This window comes from Aythya fuligula, chromosome 13 (assembly GCF_009819795.1).
Source record: "Aythya fuligula isolate bAytFul2 chromosome 13, bAytFul2.pri, whole genome shotgun sequence".
NCBI classification, from domain to species: Eukaryota; Metazoa; Chordata; class Aves; order Anseriformes; family Anatidae; genus Aythya; species Aythya fuligula.
The window spans coordinates 3,818,202-3,834,775 of record NC_045571.1 but is presented as its reverse complement, the minus strand read 5'-3'; the positions used below and the strand labels follow the sequence as shown (position 1 = coordinate 3,834,775).

At 44.9% G+C, this 16,574-nt stretch overlaps 1 protein-coding gene across 1 annotated transcript in view; it reads left to right on the top strand.

Annotated features, from left to right (window-relative positions):
- TRPC5 (transient receptor potential cation channel subfamily C member 5) overlaps positions 1 to 16,574 on the top strand; it is a 62,888-nt gene that overhangs the window by 12,100 nt on the left and 34,214 nt on the right. Inside the window, exon 2 of the mRNA XM_032196329.1 lies at positions 2,730 to 3,251. Within this exon, the coding sequence (XP_032052220.1) occupies positions 2,730 to 3,251 (522 nt within the window). The remainder of the gene's footprint in view (positions 1 to 2,729; positions 3,252 to 16,574) is intronic.

Genomic DNA, 16,574 nt, shown 5'->3' with positions numbered 1-16,574 from the left:
CAATATCTTAAGCGACCATTACCAAGATAAAATGCAGACAAGGCACACGCTCCTGTGCAAGTGCTGGCAACAAGGTTATGAAGGACTCAGCTTAACAGCTTGTGTCAGGTGATGAGGTTAATGGAAAAGAATTTGTTATTCAGGTCACTTAATGAGAATAACCTTGGGAGAGCTTAGCAGGGACCTTGGAGTAAAATAATTTATTCCTCTTCTGCTTCCATCACTGCAAGTTAACCCAAGACAGAGAAAAAGCTGATCTAAACATGAACTCAACCTGTCAGAGCTGTGTGGTAGGAACAGCAGCGGCACAAGGCACGGTTGTAGTATCTGCTGCTCCTCCGCTGCTAACAGGCAGCACGCAGCCCTAAGAGCAAAGGCTTTGCACAGCCCCATCTTTAAGAGAAGACAGCTGGATCGGTAAGATGCAACTTGTCAAAGCACCGTGCAAGACAGGAACAAAACAATAACCACCGCAAGCCGTGTCATTTTGAGCCCATGCCTACTCTCTGGATCTGCTGGGCACAGAGAAGAGGCACAGCAGCCATCCCCTGCGCTGCTCCTATTTGTGCTCCGCTGATTTGTTTTGCTGCTCAGCTCGAATCAGCAATAAGCTCCAGTTCCTGTGACTCCAGGCATTAGAGCGATCTGCTTCCAGACCCCAGAGAGCCCCTGCTTCTCTGCACTGCCATTGCCCTGCGTGTCCTTTTAATTAAAGTGCTGCAAGCTGCCCAGGAAAACACATCTTCCGCAGAGCGGCTGCCTCATCTCCGAACAAAGCAGAGCTCCTGGGGGGAGGGCTTGGGATAGGAACCAGAATAAGGGGTGAGAAATCACTTGACATACCCCCTGTCTAATCCCAGGCCTTGAGGCAATTATTTTGTGAGCCCGAGGTCCAGAGGTAGAAAGTGTCAGGAGCAGGCCAGCAGCAGGCAATACCAGCTCCAGCCCCAGCTGTAACATAACCTTGTCTGCACAGGCCTGTTCCCTGTTGTGAGCAGCAAGGAAACCTCTGGGCAAAGCTGAAAATCCTTTCTACAGCTCTGGGCACAGCGACTTCCATGTAGGAAAATGATGTTAAACTTGACAGTGAGGGATGGGGGGAATCATTCATCCTTGGAGGCAGGGGCTCTGAATCCAGCAGCCAGCAACTGCCTAAAAAAGGTGGGGAAGAAAGATAAATAGAGTTTTACAAGCACCAGGGCTTAAAAAAATGCTTCAAAGGGAGAAAGAAGAGAGGAACCTGCACCTTTCTCTTGACATTTAACGAAACTACCTAACTCAGCTAAGCAAAGGAAAAGAAAGAAAGTCAAAGACCTTACAAAGGGAGCTGCTCTCAGCTGTTTGTTACCACGGATCTTAAAATACCTTCATCCAGCCTTGCACAGAGACACCAAGCCCTGCGTGACCCTCAGCAAATCCTCTCTGGCAGCCTCTGCTTTCCCCCAGCAGGTGTATTTATGGGCTCCCTCCTGGCCCTGCAGGGACCAGCCCTGCACAGAGGCTCTGTGCACCTGCGTGGCAGCGGGCTGCTGGCGATTTCACTCCTCATTTCCCAGATTTCACAGCCGGGTTACAGAGGGGTTTATCAGCCCAGGAGTCTTCATCCCCTTGGTGCTATGGGGGCACGTGGCTCCTAGGGAAATGGGCTCGGTGCTTCGAGCTTCGCCGTCTCACCGCCAGTCCTGCACCCAGCTGCTTGCCTCGTACTCATTCATCGTCGCGTTACTTTTGCTTCTTTGCAGCCTGAGTAATGTTTCCTGCCAGCAGAACTCTTTGACAGGCGTTGCTCTGAAACGCCTTTGACATTTGCGAGGGGAAGCAGGCCTACTGTTCACCAAAAGCAGCAGTCGCCCCGCGAGCAGCAGGACACCAGCTGCCGGGGCAGGAGCGGTGGGCACACGCCGTACAGCGTGCCTGAGTAATGATTAACGCACAACAAAGGGAGCTGCCTGCGCCGCGAATGGCAGCACACTGCGTGCTGGGGATGTAAGAGCATTCCGGGCTAATTTTGCACTCTGCATATAGTAATAAGACACAACAGGGTGTGCATTAAGCTCATCTTTTGAGAAGTGCAACAGTAGCTGAATAATGCACACCCTGGAGTGTCTTATTTGTAGTGGACTATGGCTCATTAATTTTACATTTAAATTTTTTCAAATCCATTAAAATAAAAACAAATCTATTCCGAGGGCAGTTATGTAATGTATCCTTCCACTGAAAAGTAATTTCAAATGAAAACAGTAGGGAAAAGGTGAGGAAGAGTTTAGCTCAACCATGTTGGGTTCGGTTTCTACAGGGCCTTCTACGAGTAGGTCCGTGCTAACGCACATATGTAATGGAAATAACGAGAATTATGGAAATCTATTCAGTGTACACTTTTTTGCTTTCTTTCTGTGTAATTGCCAATGCCTTTTGTCTTCCTTTTTCTTACAAAAGTCCACTTTTCGGTATGTGACCCAGTAGCCATTTCAGAACAAGTTCATGTGTAGAGCGTTCAAATGGGATCGTAACTGATTTTCCACCAAACCGATCCTGCTCTGGAGGCAGGGGCATGAAAATGGTTTTGCCAGAACAGAAGCATGTCCATAGACATGGACACAACAGGATTGAAGGGACACAGGGTGTTATTACTTTGTTTTATTATGAGGTCACTTTGAAAGCCTGAAGGAGAAACCTCTGCTTTCTGCTGTCCCCCATGAAATATGACTGTGCTTTATCCCTTCCTACAGGTTCCAACCTTGATGATGGACACCCAGTTTTCAGAATTCACTCCAGATATCACCCCAATAATGCTGGCGGCTCACACCAACAACTACGAAATCATCAAACTGCTTGTCCAAAGACGGGTAACGATTCCACGCCCACACCAGATCAGATGCAACTGCGTGGAGTGTGTCTCCAGTTCGGAGGTGGACAGCCTGAGGCACTCCAGGTCAAGGCTGAACATCTACAAAGCCTTAGCCAGCCCTTCGCTGATTGCCTTATCGAGCGAGGACCCGATCCTGACGGCTTTCCGACTGGGCTGGGAGCTGAAGGAGCTCAGCAAAGTGGAAAATGAGTTCAAGGCTGAATATGAAGAGCTTTCCCAGCAGTGCAAGCGTTTTGCTAAGGACCTTTTGGACCAAGCGCGGAGTTCCCGAGAACTGGAGATCATTCTCAATCACAGAGATGATCAGAGCGAAGAGCTGGACCCCCAAAAATGTCATGATTTGGCAAAGCTAAAGGTAGCAATAAAGTATCACCAGAAAGAGGTAAGAGTCATCCGAATGCAAAGGTGTGTGAAGGGTGTGGGTGGTGGATAAAATGACACCTTTCTCTGGTTTCCATGGGTTTGTTCAGGAGAGCTGAGTTGGATTGAGTGGAGAACCACGTGCACATGGGTTCGTGACAGCCCAGGAGGTTCAGCATGCCGCAGGGACAGCGTGAGGCTGCTGACAATCGAGGGCTACAGAGCCAGGACTGCTGCGGCGGGTTGTGGGTTCTGTGGCACCGACATTTTCTGTTTCAAAGATATTTGAATCCCATTTCATTGTAACCCAGCCCCTTACAAAGAACAGCCTTCGGAGATTTCCAGGTTTGTTAGCTCTGAAAGCTTTTCCCGCTAACTGCCTTTCTACGTGAAACAAAGGCTAGAGGGTATTACCTGGCTCATGGAGTTCTTGACTGCAGGAAATATAAAATCCTCCTAGTTCCCTCCAGCCGCAAGACCCTCCCTGGCACCCATTCGGCACTAACTCATAAAAGCCACAGAAACTACAGCAGCACAAGAGAGCAGAAGAGAACAAGGGCATGCTCAGCATCCTGGGTTTTCACATTACCAGCAATTTTCTTAAGCAAAAATACTTGTGTGATGCTGGGAGGTGGTCGTTCAGGTACTTCACACCTCAGGCACCTCAGCTTGGTTCTTCCTTCTTCATTCATCCATGTTGTAGGGACTCAGAAGCAATTCCCAGAACTTCAGACTTCTGCCCACATTACCAGAAAGGAAAGACATAATTCAGGTGAAGGGCACAGAGCCTTTCAAAAGCCCTGCAGATCCAGAGATTTATAAGTTGATTCAATAAAGGCCACGAACCCAAGGAGAATGCTGACAACAATTTCATTAGTTGGCTCTGGATTTGCTTTCTCTTTCCAAACCTGGACAGAGTTTCATAGATGATGTATTGCTGTTGGCCAGTGATGTTCTCAGGTTATCTGAAAGAGGAATTTACTTTGCTTGGTTGAGGGACTTAATTTCAATGTATATTACATTTTTCTATATCCAGAGGGTGACAGGCATGGTGGAAAAGCTCACCACATTATTCTTTTCACTGTCTTCCTTACTTTGTTTTATGCACTGACCCAGATGAGGACAGCCTGATAAGATACCATTCCACCTCCCATAAAGGCTGCTCTTGTCACCTGAGCTAAAAGAGTCAAGAAGGGAAAGATGCAGATTCGCCTTTCTTCCCTTTGCCTCCTGAGCACCAGCCTCTTGCTGCAACAAGCTGGAGCTGAAGCCTCAAGCTTTCTGGGATTTAGCACGTGGTCAACGTAGTGTTCTTGCTGTGCTGCTCCAGTGAAGAATCAGCAAGGCTCACTGGCCTCCGTGTCAATTTTGTTTCTTAACTCTAGCTGACAGTGCTGTGTAACACCATAGATTCATTAGGGGCACGAACAAGTAGTGAAGAATTAATCTAGAGAAGCCTAATACAGTTTATCAGTTCAGATGTTCCTTGAATCTGAAAAGGTCCAGAAACTCTGCTTCCTCTTTCTGCAGTCCTGAGAGCTGCAGACACTGCCCCTGCACGCACCCTTCTGCAGCCAGGGCGTCTTGTCGCTGCTCAGGCTCACTCGTGACACCCGAGCACCAAGCTGTGACGTCCCCTTGTCTTGTGTTTGTATTAGGAGACCGTAAGTCTGAAGAGGGCTCCTACATTTGAAATGCAGTGCTGAACAGTCCCGAAGCTCTTTTATTTTCAAATAACAAACTTTTAATCTTTGCTTGCTTGACAGCTTTCGTATCTTTTTTGGGGGGGAGGGAGGACATATTTTCCTGAAGTCCAAACATATGGGCAAGTTCCATGTTTTGTGGCATATTAATGACAGTTCCAGCACAGAAATGATGGTGAATTAGCACAAGCTCTGTGTTGCCAGCTAATGTCAGCGCTGTTTCGAGGTGGAATACTGGTGGGCAGGGACAGAACAAATGGGCTGGGGAAGCCAGCACTACTGAAGCACTTCGCCCTACCTGCTTATTCACAAACACGCGATGCAGCTGGTGGCATGGTGTTTGCATGTAGCAGCAGTTCTTTAATCATGTTAATGAGTCCGATACAAAACACCAGGCAAGATACAAATGTCATTGCCAGCTTCTGAAAAAAATGAGTAGGAGCATTTGGTGGGAGACACTGAAAAATGTCTTTTAATCATGATTGAAAAGTATCAGACTGAAAAAAAAAAATATTGTGGGGGACAAGAAGGAAAACAGAACCAAGTTCAGTTTCATGAAAGACAGTTCTGCAGAGAGGAGCAGCAAACTTTTTGAAGTGCATCATCTTGTTCCACTGAAGCATTTTGTCGTAGCATTGACAAACTCACAAGTCAGATCTCCAATAGCATAAGATGAAAATACAGAGTGGATGTTAGCTTTTTTCTGGGGCTGTAAATTATTACTGCAGTTGGTAGTTCTTTATATTCAGAGTAAAGAATGTGTGATCTCACATTGATTTTAGACTAATTGCTAGAGAAAATTTCCTTCAGCTTCTTTTTTGAGTGAAGAAGACCTCAAAAATCCCCCCCAAATATGAATTGTTTAGGTTTCAGCTTAATCAGTGTTCCACTTCCAGATTCTTTCTAGAGAAGTTGTTTAGAGGAAGTTGGTAAAAAGGTCATTGCTTTTGGACGGAGGTTCTTTGCTGTCTGTTTTTGGTAGGGAACGGATCTGAGAGTTGCTCTTGCTTTGCACCAACTCAAGGAGGCTGAAAATTCAGAATACTCTTTTGCCAGACATGTTTTTCAGTGTTTTTTCACCAAGGCATTTCATATGAACCCACTGTGCCTTTTTTTTTAATTTCCATTGCACTCTGCTACTGAAGAGTAGGTGCTGGTTTTGCTCTACATGCAGAAAAATAACAGCATTCAAGTTCCTAGTGCAGGTTGATGATCTCTGGCAGTGAGCATACAGGACTGGAAAAAATCCTGATGGGAAAACCTGGACAGCAATGGACAGTTTGTGCTCCAAAGAGCCTTGGAGGAAAGGGCTCTGAACCCATGGAGGAAAGGTTTTCAAAGCTAGTTAGCCTGCTAGATATGCAGGTAAGCAGACAGTAAGATTTTAAACAGAGTGTAAATTGGTTAAGTGCCTAAATCCTATTGGAGATCAGACACTTAACTTGCTGACGCATTTTGAAACTCCACTGCTAAATTATCGGCATGTTTTGGCAGTTTCTCCTAACTACTGGAGAAAAATCTGGTCTTGTGTGCTAATTTTAGCAAGCAATTAGCAATCTGCCCCACCATGAACACAACTCCCTGTTCCCTGGACTGAATCCAGTAACCATGGTCGGGGTACATGCAACTTCATCTCTAGGTCTGGCCTGAGCCCCTCGGTCTTCGCAGTGAGCAGCCTGAAGAAGGGCTGATGAGTGAGTGCAACCACAGCAGCTCCTTCGGCCCTCCCTTCTGAGAGATCCTGGCCTCATCACAACGGGTCCATCTCAGCCTGTATCCCCAGGCAAATCCCTCTGCCCTGCCAGCACGGCGCAGGGCAGGCTGTGAAGACCTGAATCACTCCTCATCCGGGCTGCAGGTGCATGTGTGCCTCGTGGCACAGGTACGGGCTTCACAAGGGTAGACAATTCTCCCAGATTTTTTCCACAAAAAAAGGTACAAACTTGGGTTCCCCCAAATGTTACATGTGCTAAGTGTTTTATAAACTGGCAAAGATGTTGCTTACGAGGAAGGAAACCCTTTTCCTTTGGGAGAGGACCAAAAATAGGGGGAAAAAAAATCTTGTTTTTCATGTTTGTTTTCAATAAGGCCCTAGATTCTAGAAGGTAAATTACTGTTTATACAGAAGGAAAAAAAAATCAGTTATACAGGAAAGATTGAAGTGTGCCTTAGCTTTGTATACGTTGCATGTACACAATATATATTAACGTACAACACTGCACATATCTGACGTCAGCACATTGCACATGTGCTGTAACATGCTGTGCAATGTTCCCAGGCTCCCTCTCCATCTCATCTCAAGTGTGGAATGGTTGTGTTGTCAGGGTCAGACTACAGAGGAGGCCTGATAGTTTCTTTGGAAGATAGGAAAGATGTAATATTTGTGATTGCTGTGTGCATGGCAGTCACAAAATAGTAGGAAAAAAAAAAAAAGGAGGGCATCTGTAGTACACCGTGAAACATGATGAGCTAGATCCAGCACTGACACATCAGTTTTCTCTGCGTCCACTTTCAGAAGTAGTCTTCGTAGGATCGTGGGAGTTCACATGCTTAGAGACAAGGCTTTCCCGTAAATGCTCTGTAGTATATGGCATTTATCTTCATATTACCGCTTTCCATATTCTTTTATTCATGATTAATTTGGGAAGAAGAAAGGTGCTGAAGACTTAACACAAAAAGGCACAGCTCAGCTGTTGGGGATCAATCTTCACTATGCTGTTTCTGGCACCAAGTTAGCTCTGCATTTGTTAATTTGTTTGTATTTCTAAGAAAAGATGGGGAAAAGTCATCTCTTAGCATCTCGACAGGCACTTAAGCATGGTGTATGTACAGTGTACCATCACCGTGTTGAAGCATAAGAACGTAGGCTGACTTCAGATATAATTTCTGGGTCCTTTAATGTTTTTACATTGCCAGAATAACGTAAAGCAACCCTACTGTAGCAGCTCATGGGGTCTGAAAGAGCAGGTGACTCCTTGCAGAGTAATCTGAAGTCCAGCAAAGCGGATACAACATTCTGCTGAGCTGCAGCACCCGTAGTCCCAGTACACACTCAGCCCGTTGCAGCTGTCCTGCTCTCCATCGCAGGTCATTCACGTCTTCAACATGAAGTAGAAGATAACAGCAGTGGGTTTTTAATGCTTTGTATTTTTCCTGTGCTGGTAGTGGCAGATGGCTGTGCAGGTTCAACTGAGATGTCTGGAAGAAACACACACAATGCAAAGCACTCAGAAAAGATGTATTTTATCTGAGACTCTTTTGCTTAGCGCTTTCACTGAGTTAGATCAAAGGGCTGCATGAAATTCCCTTTCAGAACCTGTAACCTTAGACTCTCTTACTCACGGCACTCTAAATCAATGACAGGGAAGGAGAGAAATGAAATTGTTTGCTTTTCTAATTCAGAAATGGGGCTCTTTGCTGTTTGCTGTTCAGGATGCAGCTTCAAGTTCCAGTTCATTTTTCCAAGTCATTTACATAGACAAGTACCTCCTGAGATACAGTACCGGCGTGAATGAATAATCATTCCTGCCACGCCACGTATTTTTCAGCTGTGTCTTGACTCTGTCAACCACATGGCTACGGTTAGAAGCACAGCATCCTTCCCCGGGGAGCATGCATAAACTTGGTGAATTTCTAAGGGCCCTTCAGTTAGTGTATAACAAGAGCTTTTAAAAATATCAGAAGTGCATGAAAAATGAAGTGCGAGGTCCGTGACAATCAGAGCTCATCTACTGCACCTTGTTTACCTGTTTTGAAAGCCACTCAGGTATTTTGATGGATAGTCGCAGATCCTTCTTCGCTTGCAGCCGGGGCTAGGTTGTTCTCCCCTGGTTTTGTCTGTTTGCTTGCCATGCTGCCTGGAGGTATAACGATACAAGGCTGAGTATTTGTATTGTGCTCCTTAAAAGCACAATAAAAAGCTAGCTCTGCAGTGCGCTTGCACAGCTCAGATTAATAAACAGGGTTGTGCTTTCAGGTTTCCAGAAGGAAATCATGCCGTGTCATGAAAAGATCTTTATTAGGACTAGGTGGGGGGAGGCAGAGCTGCTGCTTGTGGGAGCTTTGCCCTTTTCTCGTGACCTGGCGCATCCTTATCCCTCAGGGTGTTGGGCAGTGGAGACGGGGTGGTTACACCACTGCCCAGTCCATCCTGCACCGCCAACCTGGAGGTGAGGTGAGGGATTTGTAGCGCAGTGCCCGGCTGTCACCTTTCATTTCCCATCAGCATTTGTTTGGTATCGTACGCAGCAAAGTTTCCATCTGATGTGTGAACAGCGGCCGGTGCTAAAGGAAGCTGTTCTGTCTCAGACGCCGTCCCAGCAGGCAGATGACTGCATTGCAAAATCTTCCGTGCACGTGGCACCAACGGAGCTGTTACCAGCACTGTCAGGACTTTGGGGTGACAGGTGGGGACACTTACCTGCATTTGCACTCCTAACACAGGGGTTTTTTTTCCTGCTGATTGCTGCCGGGGCAGTGGGGTGAGTGGTGCGTGTCCCTCCTGTAAGGGTTGTGCCACTGCCAGATTTATTCATTCAGTTCTGGAAATGAGCGTGGAAATCTAACCCCTACAGCTGCGTTGTGTTACGGAAATTAAGAGTAGTGGCATCTTAGTGTAACCTCTCCCCAGACGGGAAAGAAGAAGAAGAAGAAATATTCAGAGGAGTGATGGTTCGTCAGTTTGACAAAGTGGACTTGAATGTTTATTTGAGGAACCGGTATTATTTGGTATATTATTCACGTAACACCAAAATGTTCTAACTTGATGAAGGTTAGGCACATATTGCAGCTGTCGCAGAACAGAACTGCAGAAGACTCTCTTTTGACAGCAAAATCATCTCTGACTAATCTTGCCATGCACAGATTTGAAAAAACAACATCAGACTTATGTCAGTCAAGGACAAGGGCTCTGCTTGAATTAGGGTAACGTGTATCAGGCAGCAAATGCCTGGATCATTCTTCAAGTCATTTTTGGTGCTGGTGCCTCTGACTTAAATGGTCTCTTGGACAAAGACGGGAAATATGTTGAAAGCTAAAGGGATTGTAACGGTTTTAAGAGTGATTTAGTGAGTTTGTCAGTTCCCTTAACTTCATCTATCCCATCAGTCTTGTTGCTAGCAGGAGAGGAGGGAAGCCAAAAGTGGGACATGATTGATTGGCTTTCCACAGACAACAGAAACTGGAAAGGAGAAGTGACACCTTGGATATTGTGTGAGCAGTGTTCAGTCTTATCTTGTCTGAAGGTCCAGAGTGCCTTGCAGAATCAACTTTACATCAGTCTAGAAGAGGATAGCTTACATGTATTATTGCATACTTCCCATTGAATGATACCCCGAAATAATGAACTCTGTGAAGAATATTGGTGTGTAGTCTCCCTTTTGGATATAGAAATTATCGTTATTAATGATCTGATTTCTGTGAATTTCAGCTTCATTGTTGTCTCTTAGTGAAGTGTTACAAAGCTCCATAGACAAAGGAACTGAGATTCCACTCCCCTTCCGCCTCTCGTGCATACTTCAGATCCGTCATCATCCAGACGAGCCCTGTAGATGCCTCATGATTGAAAACATGGTTCCCTCACACTTCTGCACTCCGAGACAAGTGAGATGGGTAGATGGGTTATTCATCATCCCCCCCTAGCTGAGAGCTTGTGCAGAATGACATTTAAAAGCTGGGACTACTGTTTTTGTGTCCCTATTCTTTCTTTCCAACCCCTGGCCGGTTGAGCAAACATCCTGCAGCAAGGAATATGTCCTCCTCACCCTACAACAGGGATATTACTCAGAGGTAGCCGTCAGAGGTTCCCAGGGATGTGAGAAGTGTTTGCAGCATGCTGGTCTGTTCTTTTCTGGATATTGGAGAAAATTTACTCAAGAGAAGGTAAGGTAGAAGGAAAAAGGGAGCCAAAATTAAATAGTTTCAAAATAGACATTTCTCAGGCTTGGAAAAGCAACAAATGAGAAATGTTTTAGAAGTTTTTATTAACGCTAATAGGGTAAAGTAGGTATGTATTTAAAGATAGTTGTGAATGACTTTTAAAATTCTCATGTTTACTTTACTTATCACTTATTTAATGTAAATGTTAAAAATTCACTTGGGAGAATATACCCAGCCTTTTAAAAGTCAATATCTTCTCCACTTCCTCTGAAGCCTGAGAGATCTCCCGGTACTCATTTGCAAGACCTGTAACTCTTGAAGTGCTGTCTGCAAGAGGACTTAGGAAAGTTTGCAAGGTTTGTCTCTAAGTGGTTTTTAGCCTGAGTGGTTTTTCGGTGCTTCCGTGCGATGTGTCTGATAGCCCCTGCTCAGCTATTGGAAATCGTTTCGTGCGGTGTGGATTAACTGACCCTCATCCTTTGGGCTCAGCACCTCCCTGTGCTGCACCTTTGGGAACTGAATCTGTGCCTAGGTAGTCTTTGTAACAGAACTGGAATATTTGCTGGAATCGGTTCTGCAGGAATTTATTTATCAACTCTATTCTGCTCTGCTAGAATGCACGCTCTAAATTTTTGCTTTTCCTGCTGCAAGGCTCCTTTCTTTTACTTGGCCTCTTGCTCAGGCTCTGACCCCGCAGCAGGGCTGTTGGCTAGCAGGGTGGCCTCCACGAGCACCATTCAGCAGCCTGCCTTTATTCAGGGCAGGATTTACGCTCGTGCTTACATCCCGCTGACAAGGGCCATAAATACAAATCTATAGCTAAACACACATTTAAACACTCTGAGTAGAGGTGGAGGTAATTTCAAGCTTAAATACTTTGTTAATTGCTTCTTCCATGAGCAGGCACACAGGATTTACAAGCTTCTGCCTTTGTCCTAGAACATGCGGGACCTCTTTTATTTAAATATTTAAACCAATCCAGCATAAATTCATGAAAACTGTGAGTGTTGATGGAACGGTAGCAGGATTTTAGCAGTTATTCGATCTTGCTTTTTGCCAGCATTCACATCGCTAGTGACTTCCAGTTGCTACAGCTTAAACTGAGTTCATGTCTGCTACCGTCAAGAAATGTGTTAGGGATAGGAGACCTTTAGTTGAGATTAATGTGTCATCACCACTTAAAATATTTTAAGAACAGATTAGACAAAATTCTGTGTAATTTAAGGCCATATGTTCATCTGTGGAGGATCTGGAGTTTGTTTTATCCACCAGCAGAGGATCTGAGCAATTTGGGTAGCACCAGGTTTTCCTGAAGGACTCTTCCAGCTGAGCTAGTGATCTTAATGGCAGGAACGACTGCCACTTGGATGTGCATCAGTGCTTCGCTGTGAGGAGTAACATACATGTGAGTAGCAGCTGTGTTTTCAGTAGGATATTCATCCTGTACTTTCCCGAAGGGAAAAAAATAATAAAAAAAAGAAAATAGATTATCTCTTGGAAATGCCTGATGAAGAATGTTGAGCTGTAGTCTCTTTACTCAGAGTTATCCAGCCTCTCCTCCAACTTGTTTCATTTCTCCCCTTTTCTCCCTGTTGCAGAAAGTACTTAATTAACAGGATGAACAGCCATTAGGTGTTTACCCTCTGCAGTTCATGCTTCAGCAGCAGAATGTAAATAACTTTGCAGTCATTAACAAGGTTGAACTTAAAAAAGAAATGTGCTACAAAAGAGGATTTTCTTATTCATCTCACTGTTTGCAACACTGCAAACTTGAGGAGGCTGCTATTTCTTATGTAGAATATCTGATCTCATAGGGCTTACTGCCTCTCTGCAGCAGACATCAAATTAGGCCACAGATAGTTACTTTCTTCTGTTTCTGGGCTAATTTAGAAATGTAGCTCTTTGAGTATTGCCCACTGGAATTTCCTTTAAGAGCATTCAAACTGATAAAACAATCGCATTTCCTTTCTTGTCCTTGGTTACAAAACGGAGGCAGAATGGTTTTTCCATCACGCTGGAAGTGCCTCGTGCTCCTTGGTTCTGAGCAGGCACATCTGGAGGATTTGGGAGCGCAGGAAAAAGGCTGTTTTAAAAGTGTGTGGGTTTTCTACACCAGTTCACGTTTCTGAAGTCCAAGTTAGAGTAAGGAGCTTCTGAATCTTCACGGGAGGAAAGAAATTCTAATCAAGTGCTGCTGGAAGCTGGAGTTTGGAAGGCTGAGCTCCCACAGCCCACCTGTGGGGCTGTACCGGTGTGTGTGGGGTAAGAGGGGCACAGAGCTGCTGCTCCCAGCCCTGCCTGGCCACACCACACGCACCAGCACTGGGGAACTTGGGTGTCCTCAGAGACATCTCCCTTCAACCCGGGGGCTGCCAGGGAGCGCGTGCAGGGAGTAACCTGGCAGGATGCACAGTGAGTGGAGAATGGCAATGGCATCTGTCCTCATGGCAGGACTGGATTCACAGGAAACCTTTGTTCCTTGCAGCAGTAGCTGAAATACGTACTTAGACTGGTGCATCAGACACTGCAGCTACCTGACTGTCACACAGACTGACAAACGGAGCTCAGTTTGCCTGGAAATCTGAAATAAAGCCAGAATAGCTTTAATTGTAAAGGGCAGCAACAAATAATCACACCCCCAAACGCAGTAACCTTGCAGCTATTCAACTGCTATGTTTTAGATAATTGCTATGGAATATAGTCGTCATATAATATTATAATATAGTGTAATTTAATGTAATATAATGCATATAATAAGTAATATATAGCATATAAAATAACAATAACCCCAAATGGAGTAACGCTGCAGAAAGTGCTGTATTCAGCTACCAGGTTTCGGATAGTTGCTGTGGGAGATGGAGCTGTTGGTGAGGTCTAACCTGTCAAAATGAGTGCCAGACACGGAAACCAAACTTAATTTCATGGCTCCCATGCCACATTTGGCTCTCAGTGGTAACCTCCCTGGGAGCTGCTGTAGCTGCCTAACAGAAGAAGGCAGTCCTGCTTATTAACACGGTGCTCTGTAGTTATAAATTAGTGCTTATTCATCTATGAAGAGCATTCACTATCACTGTCTGCAGCAAGGGTACAGAAAAGAACTCCAACAAACTCCAAACAGAAGAGCCTGTTGGCAGCCGTCACGATAATCAGAATAAACGCGGAGAGATACTGTGCTCAGCCCCTGTGATGTCTATCAGGGAGCTATTTCAGTTGCTCCCTGAGGCATTCACATCTCAGCCCATCTGTGTCTGATCCTAAATTACTTATGACTGTGAGAGATAAGGGATTTCCCCATAGATAAGGGGAGGGGGGGTGGAATATAATTTTTGTGTTTGATATTTATATTAATGGCACAGCATGCAGAAAGCATTTAATTCCCAAGAAATAGAATCTAGGTGGCATAAAAACATCAGTAAAGATTAGATATTAAGAAAAAGACACTCCATCCAGCAGCTGCTGTCTTCCCTTAAAAACATTCCCCTTGGTAGGGGATCAGGTGACAACGAGTATGATGAGCATCGAGAATGAAATTCTCTAATAGCACAAACCAGCTGCAAGCCAAATGTTACACAAACACCCTGGCAAGACTGGAAGAAGAAAGAGAGAACATAAAAGATTGGTGTAGCAGCAGTTTCTGCCCTCAAAGTGTTTCCCAGCCGTGTCTGAAGTTGCTGATCTCACTTCTTGGAAGGGTGAAGACACTGAGCCCCGTTCTCAGAGGCCAAACGAAGCGCCTTGCCTGCTGCTGGCACAGTGGTGCTGACCTCAGAAGAAAGTACCCTGAGTTGCATCTTCCTAGTCATGAAGTGAATCTCATCTTCAGCTAGGGACAGGTTCTGCTCACAGGTAATGCAGAAGGAGCTTGCTCTTCAGCTTTCCTCCCAGAGAAATGCAGCAGTGGCTTCATCTACAGGAAGGCACAAGCCCAGGCAACGTTATGCCACAGGCATTGTAGCACAGAATGTTTATTTCATGCATTAGCTGAATTGCATATAAATGCCACCTTTTAGAAGCCTTTCTTCTCGTTAACACAGCTGTCAGAACGTTGTCCATCACATCTCTGGGATGGTGACAGCTGTAACAGAGATGGGAGGCTCCTACAATGCAGCAGGATCGCTACGGTGCCCGTTGCGGACTGGAGAAGCTGCGAGTCCTGTGCTCGTCTTCCCAAACATAGCACCCGCTGCACTACATCTGCCACTGATTCTGGGCCACCTACAGAACTGGGACAAGCTGCAGTTTTGGAAATGATCGAGCTCTCGGCTTCTCACGGTGCAGAAACTTTAGCTGGTACCAACTCCTGTCGCATACAGTATGTTCATGGGAAATGATAAAAGGCTGTGATATACACACACGCTGTTTCTAACTGCAGCAAATGGGAAGGCTTTGAAAAAAAGATGAAAAAACGTCTTTGGGACCCGACCTACATGGAAATGGAACTTGTACTCAGGAAAGGCCTTTGCATAACTGATGTTGGAAAAGTCAGTTTGCTTTTCCAGCTCTCAGTTTTGCCTGTTCACAAAGTAGAAATAAGATTGTTTCCTTAACTTTGTAAAGAAATTGCAAATTATGGATGAAAAGTTCCACAACACTATTGCAGTTTTGGGTTACTTTACACCTCAAAAGGGCTAAAGTTGAGCTTTGTCCTGGCTTGGTATTTCGTGGGTATTGATTTAGCCCTAGATGATCTTTAATGAGTTGAGCATCCGATGGTTTAGTCAGCGAGTTCTGGTGACAACGCCCAGAAACAAAGATGAGACTGCTGTTCCCAGCACTACCTAGGGACGTAGCTGTTAGCCATATCCGCCAAATTAACGTGAAATTACTGACACTGGGTTCTGTAGGCAGCACACCAAAAGCTTCTTCAACTTTCCCATTATAATTCAGATTATAATTCAGATTTCCAGTGTTTATGCACACCAGAAAAACTGCATTTCAGCCAGCTGTAGTCTTTGCACCACATAAGATCTAAGCTGTAGTAGCTACTAATTTTACATCTGTGATTAATGAGTTGGGCTAAGATGAGTTAGCAGAAACCTGCATTGGTTATGCGCATTGGTATTTTTTGTTTAAGAAAAGCAGCATTTGAGACATTAGGGAGGTTTTCCTGTGTGTGTGGTGTGCTTAAAATTTCCCTCAGGCCATTTTTAGTGCGGTTGGGATGGACTTGATTGGAAAATTTAATGGCTTTTTCCGTTTCTGTTCCCTTTTGCTAAGCTGATCTTTAAAGCTGCCCTTTCATGATGTGTGAATTTCTCTCCATTTGAAGAACGAGCATCAGATACAACATGGAAAGCAGATTTTATAAATGAGCTATTAGGCAGAGAGGAGGCACTTCTGAGATGCTCGCAAGTTGCACAGCAACCAGAGGAACATATAGTCATTTGATTTCTCAAATGACTCTGACTTTGACTCAAGGGAAAAACAGATTTGTTCTCCCCTTAAAGCTTTCTATCGTATGTGATAAAAAGAAAATGTGTTTATACATTTTCCCCCTCAAAAAAAAAGTTGTACCTCATATCTGAGAAATAGCAGTGTCTATTACCATGTAAATTACTGCAGAACAGGTCCGGTCACAGCTCCCCTTTGTGATCTTAAATGAAAAAACCCAGCAGCGTAACCCTCCCTGTCTTCTAGCTTTTAAACATAACACGCTGACCCTTCTGAAACAACAGATTAAAAACCAACGAACCAAGCAAGAATCAATGCTTGGTGTTTTTTTCACTTTCTGGAGAATCTTTTCTTTCATCTCTGCCCCCAGATTT